This window comes from Populus trichocarpa, chromosome 6, assembly GCF_000002775.5.
Source record: "Populus trichocarpa isolate Nisqually-1 chromosome 6, P.trichocarpa_v4.1, whole genome shotgun sequence".
Classification (NCBI taxonomy): Eukaryota; Viridiplantae; Streptophyta; class Magnoliopsida; order Malpighiales; family Salicaceae; genus Populus; species Populus trichocarpa.
This window is the reverse complement of record NC_037290.2, coordinates 25,846,052-25,867,215: the sequence shown is the minus strand read 5'-3', so window position 1 is coordinate 25,867,215 and position 21,164 is coordinate 25,846,052. Positions and strand designations below refer to the sequence as shown.

Sequence of the window (21,164 nt, the reverse complement as noted above, 5' to 3'; positions counted from 1 at the left end):
CCCGTCGATCATTTGGTTTATCCCAGCTTCTCTTACCTTCTGTTTCATACAATTTGGAAATGGATTGATGGACATTCAGTTTCTTTCTAATTTGATGAAGACAATCAACACATGTACTTGTTTTTTCCTGAATTCCTATGCTGCTTATTCCGATGCCCTACGTTGATGTTGCAGGTTTTGTTTGACTGCTCCTGCCTCCAGACCTGCTGAGTTCTTCTTGGTCGTGTGTTGCTTCTAGCCCTAGATGTTTCTTCCCATTGCTGCTAGGGGTGCTAGCTGTTCTGTTTTCTGTTTTCTGTTCTTCTCTTCTCAAATGGTCCATGGATTACTGCTGCTCCATTTTTGTTCGGTCCTTTCTTTATCAGGCAACATGGTTATTTTTTCTGTTGCTAGGAAAATACAGCATCTTGAGAGCAGTTGATGGAGATGGAGATCAGATTGAGTTTTTTGTAATCCATATGAAAAATACCAAGTTGTGCTTGTCTTGGACTTCAGAAGCTTTGCAATGGGTATTTGTAAGCTAATTAAAAATTGCAGAAAGCCAAAACACATCGAATCTTTGACATGAGACATGTATCTACGAGTTTAACTTCAAGAAGAAGTCTGATGAAAACAAGCATGATTTTCAACCTGTTATTAGACCAGACTGAAATTTAATCAGCATATTTCACAGACTTTTACTTATAAGGGTTAGCAAACTGAACCAGCTAAGGTCGACATCATGCCCATATTAATCCTGGAATATATTGTTTCACAATTTTTTTTATTTTCCTAGTTAATTAAATTCTTATCATTGACATTCAGATTTTATTTTAAAACTAAAGGACTGTAAATTTTAAAATCGAGAAAGTCTAGCTTTTTATCTTTCAGTATATGCTGCGTCACTCTTCTTTGCTCGTAGCATGAAAGGAGATAGGTTTAGTATATGCGTTTTAACAATATAGATACACATCCATCAAATACAAGTGCCAATTCCAACTAGAATTTGCACAGAGACATTCATAAGGTGATGTTTACATCTGCAAGATTAACAACGTTACAAGGAACAATTCTTGCAGGAACTAGTTGCCGCTGTCTTTTAACAGTCGTCATCCAATTAGCTGATTTTTCCCAGCTCAAGGATTCGTATAGTCTACCGCCATTGCTGAAGTTTGCACATCTTTTCTGACACAAATTTGGCTTCTCTTCAGTAGTTGCAAAGTCTACATAAGATTTACCTGACTCGGTTTCCACTGCATGCCTTTTAGTAACAGCCTGTGGTCTATTGGGTGCAAAACTGAGCAAAATCTCAGCTGCCGTTGTTTCACACTCTTCATACAGGATTGATTTACCCTTCCTGTTCTGATTGTCCTCTGTTGCAACAGGAGGCTTCTCCGAGCTTGTCATGTTTCCAGGTTCGCTGTTTGAATGTCTGTAGCTGTCTGTTTGTTTGATTTCAGAATCTGTATTGGTAGAGGAGACTGAAGGTCTCCAAACATCTTGGTTGATGAGGGCCACTTCTTCGCATTCAGATAAGAAGAATTCCTTGCTGCTGGGGCTTGCCAGGTCTTCCTCGCGAGTATCTTTTTTCTTGCAGAACTCTGCGTCCTGGGACTCAATGCTATTGCTGCCATTGCTTGAGTCCTTTGCAACAGCAGGTAAGTTCAGATCTTGCTGTTCCGGATTGGTGTTTGTCTCCAAGTGAATCGGTCTTTGGATGATGAACTCATCAAGTTCTTTTGACTCACAATATTGAGGTTCCAGGATTGAAGAATCTTGAGAACATGTGATGGGATCTTTGGGAAATGAGTCCATGCCAACTTGACTATTGGATGGTTCTGATTTTGGACCCGTTGATGCAATTTTACCACTGCTTCCAAGATCTTGAAACGATTCAGTAGAATCTGGCAAATTGCTTCCATTCCATTCCTCTGCTGTTCCTTCAAGATCAGAAGACTCATCGGCATCGTCTTCTGGGAGTTTTTCAAGATCAAAATTTCTCAAAGGTTTACTATGAGCAGGGAGGAAAGTTTCAGCCCCCATGCCATCAATCCATAACGAACCACTGCCTTTAATCTCTTTGAGTGTGCAAAAGGGACTCAAAGACAGACCCAAAGCATCTTGCTTATGTGCTCGACCAGCAATATAGACCGGCGGCCTCAAAGGTTTCCCTTCCAAAACAGAACCACAAAATTGGCCGTCCACAAGCACAAGACTTTCAGGACTAAATGCAAACACTTGAGCCTGAGAATAATTTCTTCTCCTTGTTTCCTGCATTGCAGTTTTCTGGATATTGTACAGTCTGTGCAGTGCCTGCACCTGTAAACAGCAACATTTCACAAAATAAGACGAGTAAAAAATTTCATTTTACTCATCCATCCTTTTAAGTGAGCTAATGATTGGAGAAAAGCAAAACCAATGCAGCTGATAGAGATGTCAGCACTGAAATAATCCATGATTGGCCTACCCAGCCTGGCCAGGCGGGTCAGCCCAATGACCCGTCAACCCGGAATAGGCCTCTACCGGGTTTTACTTTGCACCGGTCTATTTTTTTTTACCAAAACAACATTGTTTTGGGATTTCTTTACCAAAATAAAGTCGTTTTTTTTTAAAAAAAAAATCATGGCTTTGGTTGGCCCGCTTAACAGTGAGGCAGCTCGGGCCGATCCCTGATTGGTTCTTGTAACTATGATTGATAACGTTCTTTAAGAAATGCACTTGATCATAGAACCAAACTGAACAGAGTAAAAAGGCCTAAGAAAAATCTTCTCCTCGTAATTTTTCTCTTTCTTTCTTTCTTTAGCAAACAAACTTTCATCTATGTTCTTGATAAAAGCTGAACTCTTCATCGAACAGATAAGAAAACAGAAAAAGGTAAATCGAACCTGTTCCTTGAACAAAGCTTCATGTTGCATCATTGTCTTCCGTACTTGATCCATGTTTTCAACAAAATCAGCTTCCTAATAATTAACAGCAACAAAAATCCTGCAGCTTCATTGACAGCTCTCTTTTTGCAGTGAAGTTAATTGAACCACAAGCATCGAACCCTCATCCATTTTACTCTCAACTATCTGAAAATTAAAAAAAAAAAAAAAAAACATCATTTGACGAGGTTTGAAGAAAACCCCAGAAGATCAAGGTCGAGTCCAGTCTAGTGGGCTCTGTAGGGAACCCAAATCTCATCTCACAATCTCACATCCAAAAGTACCTTGGCTCTTCAATCTCCACAGGTAGCTAGCAAAAGAATTAGGACTTTTAGAAGAAATTACTCTCAAAATAAATTGCTACACTATCTCTTTCAAGCCACCTGATTCCTGAACCTGACTTTCTCAGCAGCCAAACAATAGCTTTAAATGGCCAAGAAGAAAACTAAAAAAGGGGGGGGGGGGGGGGGGGCCTTGAATCTGACATTTTGAGGCACCTGAATCCATAGAAATAATCTTAGATAGATAGATATTTTCGTTACAGAGAGGACAGACAATGTCGGCCTGACTTGTAGTTCATAAGCTAAGATTCGAGGATCGATTTATTCAGTGATGAGAGAGGCAAGACAGGTTTGCGGGTTTTAGTACTCTAGACGTTTTAGAGAATGCCACGCGGAAGAGTGTTGGAGATAAATCAAAGTCAAGCTCCTCATTGGCTGGGATTTTCTTGTTTTTTATGTAGGCAGACAAAAGACAAGGCATTTGTGTTTTTATGGAGTGAATGGTAGAATGGGAAATTACAAAAAAAAAAAGCAACTCTTTGTGCTTTCGTTGAGAGTCGAACTCAAGACCTCCCGCTTACTAAACGGGTGCTCTAACCAACTGAGCTACGAGAGCTTTACAGACGATATTTTCAGTAATTATTATAATATATATCATTAATGTTTTAAATTTCCTTTTCTTTTCCCTTCAAAATGTTTGAAAAGTTGATGGAAATCGCATGGATAGTTATTAAATCCGAGGATTAAAGTTCGATTTTGCCTATATTTTATTTTGAATTAGTTTGTCAATTAAATTCGGTAAACACTCATAGGAAATTAACCTAATAAAACTCAGTTAATGTAATTAATATACCAAACTTTAATGGAACACCGACAATATTCTTTGAAGAAATCTTATTCAAGACAGCAATATTATTTTGGGATCGAACCCAGATATTAAAATAGATATGATAACCAGACGAAAAGGCACATAATGTCTTGCGTGCATTAATTCAATTTGGGGACCCCAAAGCCTCGAAAGGCTCTAATCATACAGTCTCTTTTGTTCCTATTCAAAATATATAAAAATAAAAAAGGTGTTCGTTTGGTGTAAATTTAAATGAATGTGAAGGAATTAATTATTTCTTAGTGGGAGGCACGATTACTAATTGTTTATAGAAGCAATAGTATTTGCATAATAATAGCGAATCAACTCTTTAATTATTATTTTTAATAGTGCTTAGTTTATTTGGATCCATGTGATTATAAATGATTCCCGTAGCATTTTATATTATTAGTAACTTTATCAATAAGAAATTATAATGTCACTTGCAAGCTTGATTCAATGATTCTTGATGCATAAAAAATGGGGCGGAAATCGTGTATTTCAATAAATAAATAAATAATATAATGTAAACGTTCCTCAGAGGCTATTACAAAAATTCATATTGCAAAGATGAAAATGCCCTCTCAAGCTAGCCTTAGATTTTTTTAATTCCAAAATTAACCTTGTCATTTTACTGCATACAACAAAACATGGAAAAAAAATACCCTCTTGGCAAGGTCTAGCTCGAGGTATTGACATTATTTTACTGCACAACTAAATTGAATAAGATAAGATAGCCCCCGGATAAAAGGTCAATATTTCTCGCTTTGAAGGGCAACGGTATAGTTTTATTATGAAAAAGAAAAAGAAAAAGAAAAGAATAAAGCTACCAAATTATTCCCAATGTATTTTTTTTTTAAATGATAAAAAGAATATTCTCTTTTCTAAAAATGGCAAAGCTCGTGCAGCTTGGTGCTATGCGAACCAAATGGTCATTTTCTTCTGTACTTGTTTACATGCATGTGATACGCTGACGGTTGATTAAAAAAATTTGAACTTGATAGAAAAATATTTTAATTGTGAAGAATTATTTGATATTTCTGTTAAATTTGATGTATATTAATTTTAAAATTTTTTTATTCAATTCTTTATTAAACTCGGGTTTAAAATTAAATTGTGATAGGGTTGTTTCAACATGAGTTAGTTGATTTGATTAGTTAAAAAACAACATGTTTTATCTAAAAAGAAATGAGAATAAAATTAAAAAAATAATGAAATTAACAAGAAAAAAACTATCAATCCAACTTCTCGACTATCCAGGCTTTAAAACTAATCGTGTGAGAATTGTTTTAATATAATCTAATCGACTTAGCCAGTCCAAAAGCATTTTGTTTAACCGATAAAAATATTATCGATTCAACTTATTTTCTAATACGAGTTTAAAATTAAATTACATGAGAATTGTATTAACATGATTTAATTGATTTGACCGGTCAAAAAATAATCAAGAAAATAATTAAAAAAATTTAAAAATAAAATTGAGACTGAAAAAAAACTTGAATCAAAGGAAAACAAAAGTTTATAATCAGAATAAGAAAGCACTGCAAAGATCTCAGTTTTTTTAAAATTAATATAGAAGGTAATATTTCCTTCCTATCTCATGGAACTAAATAATTGAATTAGATAAGTATCAAACCAGTCAATAGTGGAGTTTGAAAATATGGCGATACTTATTTATTAAAGTATTTTTTTTTGTTAAAAAATATATTAAAATAACATTTATTTATTTTTAAAATTTATTTTTGAGATAAACATATAAAAACAATAAAATATATATATATAAATATTTTTAAACAAAAAAATAAAATTTACCGACTATCAATTTACGCTAGAATCTCAAAAGGGGTCAAAGATGTGAACGCTCGTCGTATAAAAACATTTATGTCTTTGTTCTGTATCCACTTGAAGCCACGTGTCCTGCCATGTCCATGAAAGAGAAGTGCTTGGAACACACAAAATTTGATTTTTCAAAGACTTTTAAAGTCTTTTAACTCAATTTTGCATGATGGGTTGGTCAAGATACTTCTAGACATGTCCACGTGGCAACGATCACATGCATCATTTTCTCCTGTGATTTAGCCATGAACCAAAAATCTGCCCTCAACATCACGGTCTGGTTAGAAAATCTTAAGAAGGGCAACGCAAAAAGACTTGGATTACAATAATATTTTTTTATTTTTTAAAAACTATTTTTAATATTAGTATATTAAAATAATATAATAATATAAAAAATATTAATCTGAAATAAAAAATAAAAAAATTTTTAATTTTTTTTTAAAATATTTTTTAAATGTAAAAATAAACATGTCTCTATAATTCGGGTAGCTTTAAGAGGAAAAAAAGCTGTAATGGAGGAAACAAATTTTAATTTAATAATACAGTCATCGCTATCTTTAATATTTTATTTCCAGCTTTATGATTAGATTATATTCTTGAATCAATTTTATACAACGAATTTACTTTTTTATTTCATTAAAAAGATAAGTAAATCTGACTTATAAATATTTTTTATTAGATAATTAAAAATATTCTCAATTCAATATATAATTTTAACTTCGTGAATCACGTATTCATCACTAAAAAAATTAAAAATTCATCTAAAACAATTATTATTAATTATTTAATTTAATTTAATTTAAATTTTAAATTAAATAAGAAAAAAATTAACTCGGTTAAATCTGATTAAACTTATTTTAATTTTACTTTTAAAAAATTTGTTTTAGATTAACTTTAATTAATACAAATTAACTTTCTAAATCATGATCCCTTGGACCTGACTAGACCTGATAGGAAAAGGATCAATAACTTTGCCTAAAACCCTAGCAAAACATCATCGACGGACAAAAAAAAAAAAAAAGACTTTGTTAATGCATTCTGTAAGGGTTAGCAAAGTCCAATTTTTGATGCGAAGACTCAAAGAGTATGAAATTGAAAGAAATCACAAAACGCAAGCGTTTTGCAAATACAGTGTAAACGCCCTCGTTTTTGACCCATTCCCCTTCTGACTTTCGAGCAATTCACTTTCCTTTTTATTGCAATGTCCTCTCCGCTCTCCCTCTCTCCTCGGTTCTATTACAAGACGCCCTCGCAGTAAACCCTCCTGTCTCTCTCCCTCTCGAAATCTTATTTGACCCAAAATCCTCTCTCTAAATCAAAGTACAAATCACTAACCACCACTTCAAGATCTGTTCACTGCAACTCTTGATTCCACACATCAAAGGTTAGATCTTTACGTGCTCTAGTGATTGAAAGACTCTAGCTTTTTAAGTTTTTTTTACTATAAAGTTTGGATTTTTATTCACGATGTTTGTGTTTTGTTTTTTATTATTTTATTTCTTGCAGATCTGGGTTGTTTCTGATAGAACAGCGTTTTGGGACTGAAGTAAGCAGACCCTTTTCAAGTTCTTAGGTTCTGAAGTATTTATGCTTGTGTTTTTTGTGATCCGGGATTGGTAAAGTCTGGAACTTTTTGGGTTTTTTGTGAACTGTTATTTATGGAAATGTCAATTGCACCACCAAAGGAAGAGTCCATTCAAATTAGAGAGGTCTGGAATGATAATCTTGAAGAGGAGTTTGCGTTGATTCGTGAAATTGTTGATCAGTTTAATTTTGTAGCTATGGATACTGAGTTCCCTGGCGTGGTTTTGCGCCCTGTTGGGAATTTTAAGAATATTAATGATTATAATTACCAGACTTTGAAGGATAATGTTGATATGTTGAAATTGATCCAATTGGGTCTTACGTTCTCGGATGAGAATGGGAATTTGCCAACTTGTGGGACGGATAAGTTTTGCATTTGGCAATTTAATTTCCGTGAGTTTAATGTGACCAAAGATATCTTTGCCAGCGATTCAATTGAGCTGTTGCGTCAATGCGGGATTGATTTTAAGATGAATAATGAAAAGGGTATTGATGTGAATCAGTTTGGTGAGCTCTTAATGTCATCGGGGATTGTTTTGAATGATGGTGTGCACTGGGTTACTTTTCATAGCGGGTATGATTTTGGGTACTTGCTTAAGCTTTTGACTTGCAGGAGCTTGCCTGACACACCAGCAGGATTCTTTGACTTGATCAATATGTATTTTCCAGTGGTTTATGATATCAAGCATTTGATGAAGTTTTGCAATAGCCTGCATGGCGGGTTGAACAAGCTTGCGGAGTTGTTGGAGGTGGAAAGAATTGGTGTGTGCCATCAAGCTGGCTCTGATAGTTTGCTCACATCCTGCACATTTAGGAAGTTGAGGGATAACTTTTTCAATGGCTCCGCCGAGAAGTATGCTGGTGTTTTGTACGGTCTTGGTGTCGAGAATGGACAGAATACTAGCTGAAGAAAATAAAATAATCAGGATAAAAGATTGATCAATATTTGTAGACTACTAGAGTGTGAGACTTTCTTTTCCCTTTGTATTCTTTGGCAAGAAAGATTGTTGTTCTAGTGTTGACTTCTCTCAATTGCTTCCTTGTAACCGAAACCTTGACTAGTTTGTAGCTTGGCTCTTTGTAAATTATTGCAATCAATGTTTCAATAATAGACCTAGTTTTTTCACAAATCGTTCTTTTGAAGTTCTTTTCACAATCAATGTTTCTGTGCATTGTTCTTGATGTTTGTCTGTTTGCAATATTTGCAACCTGGATGGCGAAATAATTACTCATTGACCTTCAGAATTCATGGATTTTCATACCCCCCCTGGATTAAAATTTTCTAACAATTAGATTAGATTCTGTAGCACTAGTTTTTCCTTGAAGTTGGAATCACAGTGGAAACCTTCAGTTTTGAATTTGTATTGTTTTGTAAAGAATGAAATTTCCTTTTATTCCACTATAACTTCATATGGAGTATTTCAGTATTTCTGGAAATCGATACTATGATCATTAGACTTGCAAATCAATGAATTTTAGTGCTCTCTCCATCTTCTCCTCGTCTTTGAAATTCTTTCATCCTTGTTGTGAAGTCCACTGTGGAGGTGCCATTGTATATAATACATTGTTCCTCCAAAGTTTCTCAGAGCCCCTGGAATTCATATTATAATCAGGTTGAACTGCTGTGAGTTTGATATCCTGTTCCTCTTCACTTACTAAAACAATATGCATGCTCATTCACAGAGAACATTCATGGGCATCTTCAACGAGCTAAATGAGTTTTGTCATTGTTTCAGTAGCATGGTTTGAAGAGTTGTGTTGTGGGATGAGAGGAAGTGGAACGAGCCTTTCGCAGATGCCAGTTTAGAAGAGGTACGCACTATATCAGGCTCAGCTTGTAAAATTTAATTAGTTCATGTTATGGCCAAGAAGCAATTGATGCACCTGGTAGGTCTTGTTTTTTCTGGTGAAGGGAGACCATTTCTTTTGTTAGACCAACATGTAGCAGGAGAAACTTATGTTTTCAGTCGATGAATGAAATAACTTTTCCGCCCTTCTTTTTGATTATCTTGTTGATAACTGTTTTCCTGCCTTCTTTGTTTGAGTACAATGGATTTTAAACTTGTATTATGGACATGCATCTAGAGTTTTCTTATAAAAAAATGTGTCCACACAACAAAGCTTCGTCACAAGCACCTATATATCTCAATATTTCTCCAATTATGCATTCCAGCAGATAATTTCACTTTTCTTGCTTGTTGAGTGTCTGATTCTGTAGGAATAGTGCTCATTAAAAGCCTTCTTTTTGCCACAGATTGGTTCCTTAACCAGCAATTAAGAATGTCCTGGATTGCTGCTTTCTTCCACGGGTACCAATATGGTCTGATCTTGTTTTGGCTTCAAGTCCGTGTACTCCATGTAGTCTCGGTTGTTGTCTGCTCTTTGGTTGAATGGTTATTATTGTTTCTGCCTTTCTGGCTGCATTTGCTGGAAGTAAATTGGATGATGTTGCTATATTCACATAGGCATATAAAAGTGTCTTCTGCCAAACAAATTCAAGTTTGCTTCTGTTTTCCTACTGGCTGTCAAATGGAAGATTTGTCTTGAAGCACCTGAATCTGGTGGCTAGCAATGATACTAGCGAACAAGCTTAACTGGGACGTGCTCAGAGGCATCAGTTATGCTTAAGAAAGTCTGGACCACCAAAAAAAAGCCTGCCTTTTGCCACAGATTGCTCGGGAGAGCATTGAAAGATCCAGTTACCTCTGTCATTCTGTGAAATCTGTCCCCTAACGTTACTGAAAGAAAGAAAACGGGATTTGAGCTCGAAGGGAATCGACCACTCAACCTTGTCACTGGACAAGGTTGAAGATGGGTTTTGCTTGAAATACAATGAGGCGTAGTTATGGGTTGATGAAGTGAGAATCTTGGTGCTGGAATACATGAGAAGCCACGGAATGGCATTTGCAGCATGGAGATAACGAGTGGGGAAACCTTGAAAGGCCATCATCAACAATGTGGCCAAATTTCAAGGGCCAGATTTTTTTTCCATCCAGAACCAATGCTACTCCATTTTAAGACAATAAAACGAAGGGATCAGATCACTCCCTAGTCCCTACAGTGTATGCAATGATAGACGCCTTGCAAAGCAAAATGTCGTGGACAAAAATAACTTTCTTACCTGCTGCTTACAACACTGGCGGGGGGATTTTACTGAAGCTAGAATCCAAATTATGAAGAAAAATTGAAGGCCCACGCCACGAGTTGGGTCTCCTTCGAGTAAGCATCCTGTCATGGACTCATGGGCAGCACGTTTGCTTTTGATGAATGCACGTAAATATACATGATTCCAGGACTTTGCTAGTGATTAAAACGTGAAAAACATTTAGTCTCCAATTTTTGACCATCATCAATGCTGTCCTGCCATGGAGAGTTTTAGGTGCAAGGCTATGACGATGCCATGGTTAAAGACTTGAAGGTCCTCTCAAACATGAGTCACTGTCATCGTAATTATGACCTGCACGGGTTGAAATGGTCTGAATCGAGCTGGTTTTAAATTTTATCACTTTAATTTGATTAAAACTAATCTAATTGATGATTTAGTCAAGCTTAATCTAAGATCCAGTAGAGTTAAAGTTAAGAAATTTGTGTTTTTAAATAAATTAAAACGTTTTGAATAAAATAATTTATCACAGGCTAATAACATGAATAAAAATGGAGCTCCACATCTTTCAGTACAACAAGATGTTAAAAAAATAATCTAATCTCCATTGAAATTGACCCCAAGCTTGCTACTAAATAATTGCTTGCTGATGTCGATGCCCAGATAGTCCTTCAAATCCCATAATTTAATCCTACTTCCACATCGCACATGATGAAAGCATATTCCAAGGCTACAAAGTCAATTTCTGTTGCCAACAACTACGCGGTTTCCATTATAAGAAAGCATATTCCATTGTTATTTAAATGGGTTATTAGAAGTATGATAATGATTGGTTTTTAAAATATTTTTTTATTTAAAAATATATTAAATTAATATTTTTTTAAAAATATTTTTAATATTAATAGAATATATAAAAATACTAAAAAAATATTCAATTTTTTTTTATAAAACTAGGAAATTAAAGTATATAAATTCTATCAACAAGTTCCATTCTTTTTAGCACTTGCTTGGACTCAAAGGATTCCTACTTCAAAAATTGTATTTATTAATTATAGATTTGGTGAATAGATTCGGATTTTTTAATTTTTTTTTGTCTGATATAATATTATTTTAATTTATTTTTTAAAAATAATAATTAAACCAATGTCTTCTTAATATAGACTTGCTAACCTCCAAATTAAATCCACAAACCCACGATCTAAGTTTTAAGTCGGTAAAACCCATAATCATGTTAAAAATGCAAGTCTCCTACTCCAACCGATCAAATCTTTTTTAAGACAAAAATACCCCTTCTCTGACACATCCCCATTTTCTCTCCGTAGTTCCTTCCGAACTGGAAAAACAGAACACGAAAGCTTTTTAAGAATCATTTATAAACTCATTCCAGCTCAGTTCATCACTCCTCTCTCAGATCCGAACCCAAATTTGAATCCATATACTCTCAATTGGATCCTACCCGATCCAGATTGGATCTTCAATTTTGATTTCCCCTCATGAATTGCAATCCTCTAATAATTTTAGGGTTAGGGTTTTTTCTCTTCAATAACTTCCTCTTCTTCGTTTCCAATGCGGATACGGGTCCATCTTGCCCGAAAACCAGCCCGTATGTCGGGTTCGAATCCAAATTCACCATGGTACGACACCAAGTACGTGGGTTTCTAACCATAGTCGATGATTGCTCTTTCAGGGTTTCTCAGTTTGATATGCTATCAGGATCCGATGTTCATTTTTGGGGCTCCATCGCGCCTGATTTTGATAATTTCACAAATGGGTTTATGATTTCTGATTATAAACTCAATGAGACTTATAAAAATGCTAGCTTTAGTGTTAAGTTGAGTCGAAATGTTACTTGGGATCGCATCCAAGTCCTATCCATCTGTGACCTGTTGACTGAATCGGATTTTGGGCATGTAATTCTCTCAAATGGGTCTGATTTGGCTCCCACATTGAGTCCAGATTTGGCTCCGTCACCGGCAAGTAATTATAGCATGGGCGAGGAAGGCAAATTTGGTCCTTTTAGAGTCCCGACAATGTTTGATAATTGTAAGGTTTTGTCAAATGATTATAGGATTAGGTGGAGTTTGAGCGCGGAGAGGGATTTTATTGATATAGGATTAGAGGCCGCTATTGCTATACAGAATTATATGGCATTTGGGTGGGCAGATCCGAAGGCTAATTCGGAGGTCATGATTGGTGGCGATGTGGCGGTGGCGGGGTTTACGGAGGAAGGAATGCCTTTTGTTGATGATTTTTATATTACTAAGTATAGTGAATGTACCATAAATAAGGATGGATCAGCTCATGGGGTTTGTCCTGATACGATATATGAAGGATCGGATCCTGTTGGATTGGTGAACAATACGAAGTTGATTTATGGGCATAGGAAGGATGGGGTTTCGTTTATTAGGTATAGAAGGCCGATGGTTTCGGTAGATACAAAGTATGATTTGCCGGTGAAGTATACAGAGAATGTGACAGTGATTTGGGCTTTGGGGTTGATGAGGCCACCCGATACTTTTCGGCCTTACTATTCACCGCAGAATCATGGAGGGCCAATGTCGGTGACTTATGGGCATTTGGTGCTTAATGTTTCTGAGCAGGTGAATGAGTGTTTGGGACCCTTGGATGCTGCAAACAAGGAGGATCAGGATTTGGTTATAGCAGATGCAAATAAGCCTCTTGTTGTTACTACTGGTCCTGCAGTTCATTACCCCAACCCACCTAACCCTTCAAAAGTCTTGTACATTAATAAGAAGGAGGCTCCTGTTTTGAAAGTTGAAAGAGGGGTGCCTGTGAGGTTTTCGGTGCAAGCTGGACATGATGTTGCATTGTACATTACTTCGGATTTGATTGGTGGTAATGCAACATTGAGGAACAAGACAGAGACTATTTATGCGGGAGGGCCTGAAGCTGAAGGTGTTCTGGCTAGTCCAATGGAATTAATCTGGGAGCCAGATAGGAATACCCCAGATCAGGTGTACTATCAATCTTTGTATCAGAAGAAGATGGGCTGGAGAGTTCAGGTGGTTGATGGTGGTTTGTCTGATATGTATAACAACAGTGTCCTTTTGGATGATCAGCAAGTCACATTCTTCTGGACGTTGTCAAAAGATTCTATATCTATTGCTGCCCGGGGTGAGAAAAAGAGTGGTTATATTGCAATAGGATTTGGTATTGGAATGGTTAACAGCTATGCTTATGTGGGTTGGGTTGATGATACTGGTAAAGGGCATGTCAATTCATACTGGATTGATGGAAGGGATGCCTCAAGGGTGCATCCAACAAATGAGAATTTGACCAATATAAGGTGCAAGTCAGAAAATGGGATCATTACCTTCGAGTTTGTACGACCTTTAAAACCATGTAGCCACAATAATCGGGTAGAGTGTAAAAATATTATTGATCCCACAACTCCTCTCAAGGTCATATGGGCATTGGGCACTAAATGGTCAGATGAACACCTAAATGAGAAGAATATGCATTCTGAAACTAGCCATAGGCCTATACGGGTGTTGCTTATGGGTGGTTCTGCAGAAGCAGAGCAAGATTTACGGCCGGTGTTAGCTGTACATGGGTTCATGATGTTCCTTTCATGGGGTATTTTGCTTCCTGGTGGAATTCTGGCTGCTAGATACTTGAAGCATGTGAAGGGGGATAGCTGGTACCAGATTCATGTTTCCTTGCAGTACTCAGGTTTAGCAATTCTCCTACTTGGCCTTCTTTTTGCAGTGGCTGAGCTTCGGGGCCTCAATATCAGCTCAGCTCATGTTAAGTTTGGGCTTGCTGCTATATTTCTGGCATGTGTACAACCAGTGAATGCCTCCATGAGGCCTAAAAAATCTGCTAATGGAGAGGAGGTTTCCTCAAAAAGGCGTCTCTGGGAGTATTTTCACTTCATTGCTGGTAGATCTGCCATCATTGTAGGAATTGCGGCACTTTTCAGTGGAATGAAGCATTTGGGAGATAGATATGGAGATGAAAATGTTCATGGATATATCTGGGCACTAATTCTTTGGTTCGTGATTGGTACAATGATCGTCATGTATCTGGAATATCATGAAAAACAACGAAGGAGGGACAGGGTATTTGGAAGAAGCAATTGGGTTTTAGGTAACCTTGAAGAAGATGATTCTAGTGACCTCCTGAATCCAGCCAGGGCGTCATCACAAAAAGATAAACAACATTCTGGACTGATGGAAGTTCAGTTAGAACCTTTGAACAGATGATATTTCCAACAATTAATTTTGGTACAAGCTCGCCATTTTGCCATCAGTTTTGAAAATTTTCTGCTCATGTGGGAACAGCAGGCCTGTTTTTTTCGCTTGAAATATTTTTTTTTTGATGCGAGGGGGCTTGCCATGCTAATCATTGACCCGTTGTATTCCATCCAGCCATTTTTGCTTTTTAGTAATTATGCTAGAACAATTTACTTTGTATACTTGATACATCTTTAAACACAGCGGAAGATTTATATTTTTTTTCCTTGTATCTTTTCTGTTCAATGAAAATAGAGTTTGTCCATAACATGTAACACATTAGGTGCTGTAGACTATTTTTTAAGTTTTATGGAATAATATCGGTTTAGCCAAATTTATTGGTGCTATATATTGCATAATGCTTACCAAAGACGCATGTTTTCATTTGATTTCCTTGCCAAGTATCTAATCACTCACTGCGTTTGTGCAATTTAATTCCTACCTGAGAGGTATGCACACTTGCCCAGGTTTGTGTGAAGTTAGTTTACGGGTCTTGCATGGTCTTGGTGTCGAGAATGGACAGAATACTAATTGAAGAAAAGAAAATAACTGGAATGAAAGGTTGATCAATATTTGTAGACGGGTGGCGTGTAAGACTTTCTTCTCTTTGTATACTTTGGCGAGAAAGATTGCTGTTCTAGTGTTGATTTCTTTCAGTTGCTTCCTTGGAACTGAAACTTGACTGGTTTGTAACTTGGTTTCCTGGTAAACTATTTCAGTTATTGTTCTTGGGTTCCTGGTAATTTTAGTTTTCACAAGTTCTGCTGAAGTTCTTTTTGTTATGATCTTTTGTGCACTGATCTTGGTATTCAGCTATTTTCTGTTTTCGCTATCTTTATGGAGACATAATTACTAAACGATCTTACATAACTTGTGTATCTCTGTCTCTCCCTTGTATCAATTAATATTTGCCTATAGTTATCTGTAGTTCTAGCTTTTCCTTGCGATTAAGATCAGTGTGAAAGCCTTCAGTTTTGAATTGATACTGTATCTGCAAAGAATGCAATTTCCTTTCATTCAATCGTATCTTACCCTGCAGTATTGAGTGTTTCTCGCATTTGATATTGTCTTTGCCCATTCCTCCCTTCAAGGATGATAGGGGTTGGAAATCAATACTGTGATTGTAGGACTTGAAAAATATGAATTTAAGCGCTACCTCCCTCTCTTCTTCTCTGTACTTCTGTCAACCTTGTCGTGGAGAAGTTTGCAGAGGTGCTATAGTATGTCATACGTGGTTCCTCTACTTACTTCACTGAGCTCCTGGATTTTACAATATCAACCAGGTTGAACTCCAGTGAATTTGATATCCTGTGCCTCAAATACCTCTCAGACTACATGAAGCGTGCATGTTGTAACTTTCCAGAAGACTATGTATGCTCTACCACAGAGACATTTATGGGCATCAGCAGCATGTTTGAAGCATTTGTGGGTTGTGGGACGAGATGAAGCATAAGGAGCCTTTTGTGGAATGTTCATGTTTAGAAGAGGTATGCACTATATCTGGCTCACCTTGTTAAAATCAGTAACTTGATTGCGGTAAGTTGAAAGCAAGTCAGGGACAGGAAGAAATGAATGTAGCTGTCGGAACTTGCTTTTTTAACGAAGTGAGACTATTTCTTTCATAAAACTAACATGTAGCAGTAGTGGCTTATGTTTTTAGTAGATGAGGGGAATTAACTTTTCCTCTCCTCCTGTTTGACGATCTTTTTGGCAACTTTTTTCCTGCGCTGCAGGTACACTTATACTTTACCATCCAAAATCCTAATATTAAGTCCGTCGAACAATTGGGAGCGAGGATTTTTCCTGGTATTTGGCAGTTGTAGAAGGCTCTTTCACGTTGGATGTTGAAGAGTGAAAATATATATTTGAAACTGATTTTTGCTTGAAATGCAATAAGCAGCCGTTTAAGATTCTCCAGCTAAATCTTTGCATTTCTCTGATAATAATGTTTTGCTTGAAATGCAATAACTTCTTTACATTTTTTTTTGAAAAAACATCAGAATTGATTCTCTGCATGATGAGGGTTTCTTATTACTAGAATACATGAAAAGCTATGGAATGGAAATTTGCAGCACAGAGATAAGAAAAAAACAGTCGAGGAAACCTGAAAAGGCCGTCATCATCAATGTGGCCAAATTTCCAGGGTCAGATTTTTCCCGTGTATGCAGTTGTGGAAGCCTTGTAAAGCAAAATGTTCGTGTAAAGTAAGAGTATCAGTGAAGCAATTAAAGAAGGCACCTTTTTCTCCAAGCCATAAGGATTTGCAGAAATCCCTCTGCTATTCCACATGCATAAAGGTCAGTGCATAATCACAAGAAAGACGCACATGATTCACCACTCAAGTGCCATAAACAACTGCGAAGATAAAAAAGAAAAAAACTAAAGAGAGATGTCTAGAGAGTTTATAGAACATGCTAGAAAAATCAAAAGGGGCTAAAACTAGTCTTCTATTGAAGTCCACAGTAGCATGTGACAAGATCCCACAAGGTTTAGTTTTTTCTGTAATGATTCTTTATGTTCTCTACCTCTCTGTTGTGGTTAGTTTTTTCTACAGTTATCAGTCTCGTTTAGGATCTGATCTGTTTAGAGCCTAGGATGTTGAGTCATCTTTGAGTTAATCATTTTTTTAAAAAAAAAATCTTTTGAGTTGATTGAGTTTATCTTACTTGGATTTGGTCGAGTCATCAAGGTATAGAAGAGTAGATGCTCAAAACGATTCAAGGTAAAACTTAATTTAGATCAAGCCGAGTTGATCACTTGACCATACTAGTTTTTCAATTAAAAAAATAATAATGTTTATAAAATTGTGTAAACAGGCTTGCCTCCCCTTTAATTGGGTTATGGCTTAGGGCTTGACATTGGTTTTGAGCTTTCCATCGTAAGCTGCCCATCCTCATTCCATGTTCAATAACCCAATATATGATTTTCAAAAGTTTTTTTAATTAAAATAATATTTATTTATTTATTATTTTTAATATCAGTATATCAAAATAATCTAAAAATATTTAGGTGGTGTTTTATATTACGGTAGCAATTGCTTTTCAAGGTATTTTTCGCTTGAAAATATATCAAAATAATATTTTTTTTAAAAATCATCTTTAACACCAGCAAAATAATTCAAAAAAAATAAAAAAAATTAATTTTTTTAAAAATACATTATCGTCATGTGAAAAGCATCAATTTTATATTTTTAATATCATTATATTATATTTTGAGCAAAAGTGTCATTGTGCAATAGGATCATAAATTCAACACCAAGTGCCAGACCCACTTGTTGATTCTCATAGTTGTTTTGTCTTTATTATTTTGAAGCTTCTGCTCAAGGTTGTCAAAAACGTTTTTTTGACACGACACGGAACATACAATATAAACTCGACTCGTAAACTCGAATCGTAAAATCGTAAAATCACAAATAAAATTTTTTAACTAAAAATCGTAAAATCGCAAGTAAAATATTTTAACGAAAATCGTAAAATCGCAAGTACAATATTTTAAACAATACAAATATCCAAACATATTACACTTCTACATACTGCAGGTACCACTTCAGTAATCAAAGATATCCATGCAGATTGCAGACTATTGAAAGTCATGCCTAACTACTATTTAAAGGATAAAAAAAGAAAAACAATGTATGTTAAGATATTGCAATCTTTTGTCAGGCATTGAAGTCGAACACAAAGGATCTGGACATAAAGAGTAACTCCCTAGCTTCTGTAAAATAACCACAATCAATTTTGAAACTGGAAAGCCATTCAATAAGAAACCAGGCCATGACACAACAAGTTCAATCAACCGTTTGTGAAGGCCTGATGATCTTGCTCATAATGCAATACCACTTTTTAATTGAATCACATCCTCATGTTTCATCAAATGACTCTAAAACAAAAGATGTGCATGAGTTTCTTTGCAACCAAACAAGCCACAAATCTGGTGCTTCCAAGTTTATGAAATTCAGAAGATCCAACAGGTTGACAACCATGTCCTAAACCTCCACTGACCTCATATGTTAAAATTTCAAATTCTCAGAAGCTGTACCATAAATATGACACTTAACATGACAGAAGATTCACAATTTGTATTAAGCACAATTTGAATCACAAAGCACTGTATTTTATTCTATATTAAGCATTGATGCATAGATTCAACAAAAAAAAACAGAGGTTATATTCATTCAACAGAAGCACTCCTAAAAACAGAGCTTTGTGAATATGTGCCATAACTCCTCCCAAGTCCCACCTGTACAAGTCCTCCCTCTTTTCCACACTCATTCAGTCATTCCTAATTGAAGCTCCATTCCTGTATTCAAATATTCTTCCATTCACACCTCTTTTAGGTTTTAATTCACAGTTCAGGAACTTATCAAGTGAAATATGGTTATATTCATTCAACAGAAGCACTCCTAAAAACAGAGGCTGTTAATTCAAAACAATGATAATTTAGTTCTCTTCCATTTCTAGCTCTGATGTTTTTTACTTGATCGAAGCATAGTAAAAAAATTAATTAAGAAAAAATAACTGAAATAAAATAAAATAAAATTATAACTTAATATAATTTTTCTAAATACTGATCGAAAAATAGAAGCAGGAAAAAAATATAAGGGCAGAAAAACAGAAACAAAACAAGAAAAAATGATGAAAAAAATGATGAAAAAATTAAGGATAACGCATAATAATCGACAGAAATTAAACACAAAAAAAAACTAAAATAAACATAATATTTTGAAAATATACCTGATGAAATCGATCGGGTAAGAAATCACGAAAATCAAAGTCGATGAAATGAGGAGGAAGGACTGAGCCACTGAGAAGATGAATTTGGAGAGAGCGGAATCGATAGGACTGTAGGAGGTCTTTCGATCGGGAGAGAGAGCGTTTCAAGAGGATGGATTATGGAAGAATGGAAGAAAGAGACTGCTGTGCTGAGTCAGAGGACAGAGGGCATTTCAAAATTCTGCTTTTGTTGAAAGTTTTGCTTAACTCGGGAAAACGTTACGTTTTTAACGTTTTTTCCGAGTTGACCCGTTTTTAAACGAGTTTGACCGGGTTTAACCGATTTTACTGGTTTTCGAGTTTTAACCCCGATTTTACACGTTTTATGTGTTTTAACTCGTAAAATCGGACGATTTTACGAGTTAAAACGCATTTTTAACAACCATGCTTCTGCTTATCAAGATGTTTTTTTATATTATTTTTACTTAAAAGTCATTAAATTAATATATTTTTAAGTGTTTTTTATAGTTATGATTGGATGAGTTAAAAAATTATTTTAAAAAAAATATTATTTCAATATATTTTTAATTTAAAAATATTTTTAAAAAACATCATTTATTATTTTACTAACCACACTCTCCACCTGATTTACATACATAGGATATTAGTACAAAACTCAAATTGCATTATAGCTAGATATATAATGACTTACATGTTCTTACCATGAAGGGCAGTGGATTATTTTATTATTAAATAAATATTTAATTTAGCTTTAATAAACTTTATTTTTTATCCACTCGTATTGTGATATGGTTCTTATTACCTTCAATGTCAAAAATACATACCAATGTCGTTTGAAAAAGACTATCTAGCCCTTATAGATTATAAGATCGGATTATGATGAGTGGTTATCGATGTCAAGTCAATAGTTTTTGGGAGAAGCAAGATTTAATCCTCATGTCTTGAGTTTTTTTCAATCAAGCCCCTTTACACTTACGATCTTTTTTTTTTCATTTTTACCCTTATATTACCCTAATCACTCTGTTAACTTACTTAATCAGTTCCAAATACTAACAAAACTCGTATTAACTTGTTACCAAACATGAAAACACAACCTAACTCTTATCATTAAAAGAAAGAAATCGTTGTTCAATTCATTAAATCTTCAAAATCGGAGTTAACAAACTTGACATGCTCTTCTAATCTCTTCAGTATCCTAATTCTGAACAATATTGAAGTAAATATTTGACACTATTATAGTTTTTATAGTTGCTATTATTAAAAAATAAGTTTAAGAAAAATATTTTTAGTTGTAATTTTTTTAAAAAATTATATGTCTAATTAAAACTATTATAAGATGAAATTTTACATGCAAAATAAATGAAATACATGTTTCCATAAAAGAAAAGTAGATTACTTTAATTTTATAAAACTAATGTTCGAATAATTATATGTATAGGTCTAAAACAAAAGGCAAAAATTATTTAATTAACTAAATTTTTTTTCTTTGTTGTTGATAAAAAACAAAAGCTATATCAATACCTTATAAAAATTAAACTAAAAAGACTAATTTCATTCCACCCTCCCTCTATACTTTGGTAATCCTATAATAATAATTTTTATA

At 35.0% G+C, this 21,164-nt stretch overlaps 3 protein-coding genes, 1 long non-coding RNA gene and 1 other non-coding gene across 5 annotated transcripts; 2 read left to right on the top strand and 3 right to left on the bottom strand.

The window, feature by feature from the left end:
• Positions 1–957: 957 nt before the first annotated feature.
• Positions 958–3,520, bottom strand: LOC7468679 (uncharacterized). Its single transcript, XM_002308663.4, has 3 exons — positions 3,188–3,520; positions 2,865–3,050; positions 958–2,298 (listed from the first exon to the last, which is right to left on the bottom strand). The coding sequence occupies exons 2-3, from the start codon at positions 2,916–2,918 to the stop codon at positions 1,000–1,002; spliced, it is 1,353 nt and encodes a 450-aa protein (XP_002308699.4). The 5' UTR covers positions 2,919–3,050; positions 3,188–3,520; the 3' UTR covers positions 958–999.
• Positions 3,521–3,726: 206 nt separating this feature from the next.
• Positions 3,727–3,800, bottom strand: TRNAT-AGU (transfer RNA threonine (anticodon AGU)). The gene has a single exon. It is a non-coding gene; the product is annotated as a tRNA-Thr (tRNA).
• Positions 3,801–7,055: 3,255 nt separating this feature from the next.
• On the top strand, positions 7,056–8,599 carry LOC7468678 (probable CCR4-associated factor 1 homolog 7). Its single transcript, XM_002309631.4, has 2 exons — positions 7,056–7,269; positions 7,392–8,599. Exon 2 carries the CDS (start codon positions 7,544–7,546, stop codon positions 8,375–8,377), a length of 834 nt encoding a protein of 277 aa, XP_002309667.1. The 5' UTR covers positions 7,056–7,269; positions 7,392–7,543; the 3' UTR covers positions 8,378–8,599.
• A 3,166-nt stretch (positions 8,600–11,765) lies between these two features.
• LOC7468677 (cytochrome b561, DM13 and DOMON domain-containing protein At5g54830) lies at positions 11,766–15,162 on the top strand. The gene has a single exon (XM_002309630.4). The coding sequence runs from the start codon at positions 12,066–12,068 to the stop codon at positions 14,796–14,798; it is 2,733 nt and encodes a 910-aa protein (XP_002309666.3). The 5' UTR covers positions 11,766–12,065; the 3' UTR covers positions 14,799–15,162.
• Positions 15,163–18,886: 3,724 nt separating this feature from the next.
• LOC127905466 (uncharacterized) lies at positions 18,887–19,911 on the bottom strand. The gene is made up of 2 exons (XR_008059451.1): positions 19,562–19,911; positions 18,887–19,127 (listed from the first exon to the last, which is right to left on the bottom strand). It is a non-coding gene; the product is annotated as an uncharacterized LOC127905466 (long non-coding RNA).
• Between the last annotated feature and the right edge of the window lie 1,253 nt (positions 19,912–21,164).

Coding starts and splice junctions, on each gene's coding strand:
- LOC7468679 (XM_002308663.4), bottom strand. CDS start 2,918: ATGGATCAAGTACGGAAGACAATGATGCAACATGAAGCTTTGTTCAAG. Junction 2,299..2,864: donor AAGCTTTGTTCAAGGAACAG/GTTCGATTTACC, acceptor TGCTGTTTACAG/GTGCAGGCACTGCACAGACT.
- LOC7468678 (XM_002309631.4), top strand. CDS start 7,544: ATGGAAATGTCAATTGCACCACCAAAGGAAGAGTCCATTCAAATTAGA.
- LOC7468677 (XM_002309630.4), top strand. CDS start 12,066: ATGAATTGCAATCCTCTAATAATTTTAGGGTTAGGGTTTTTTCTCTTC.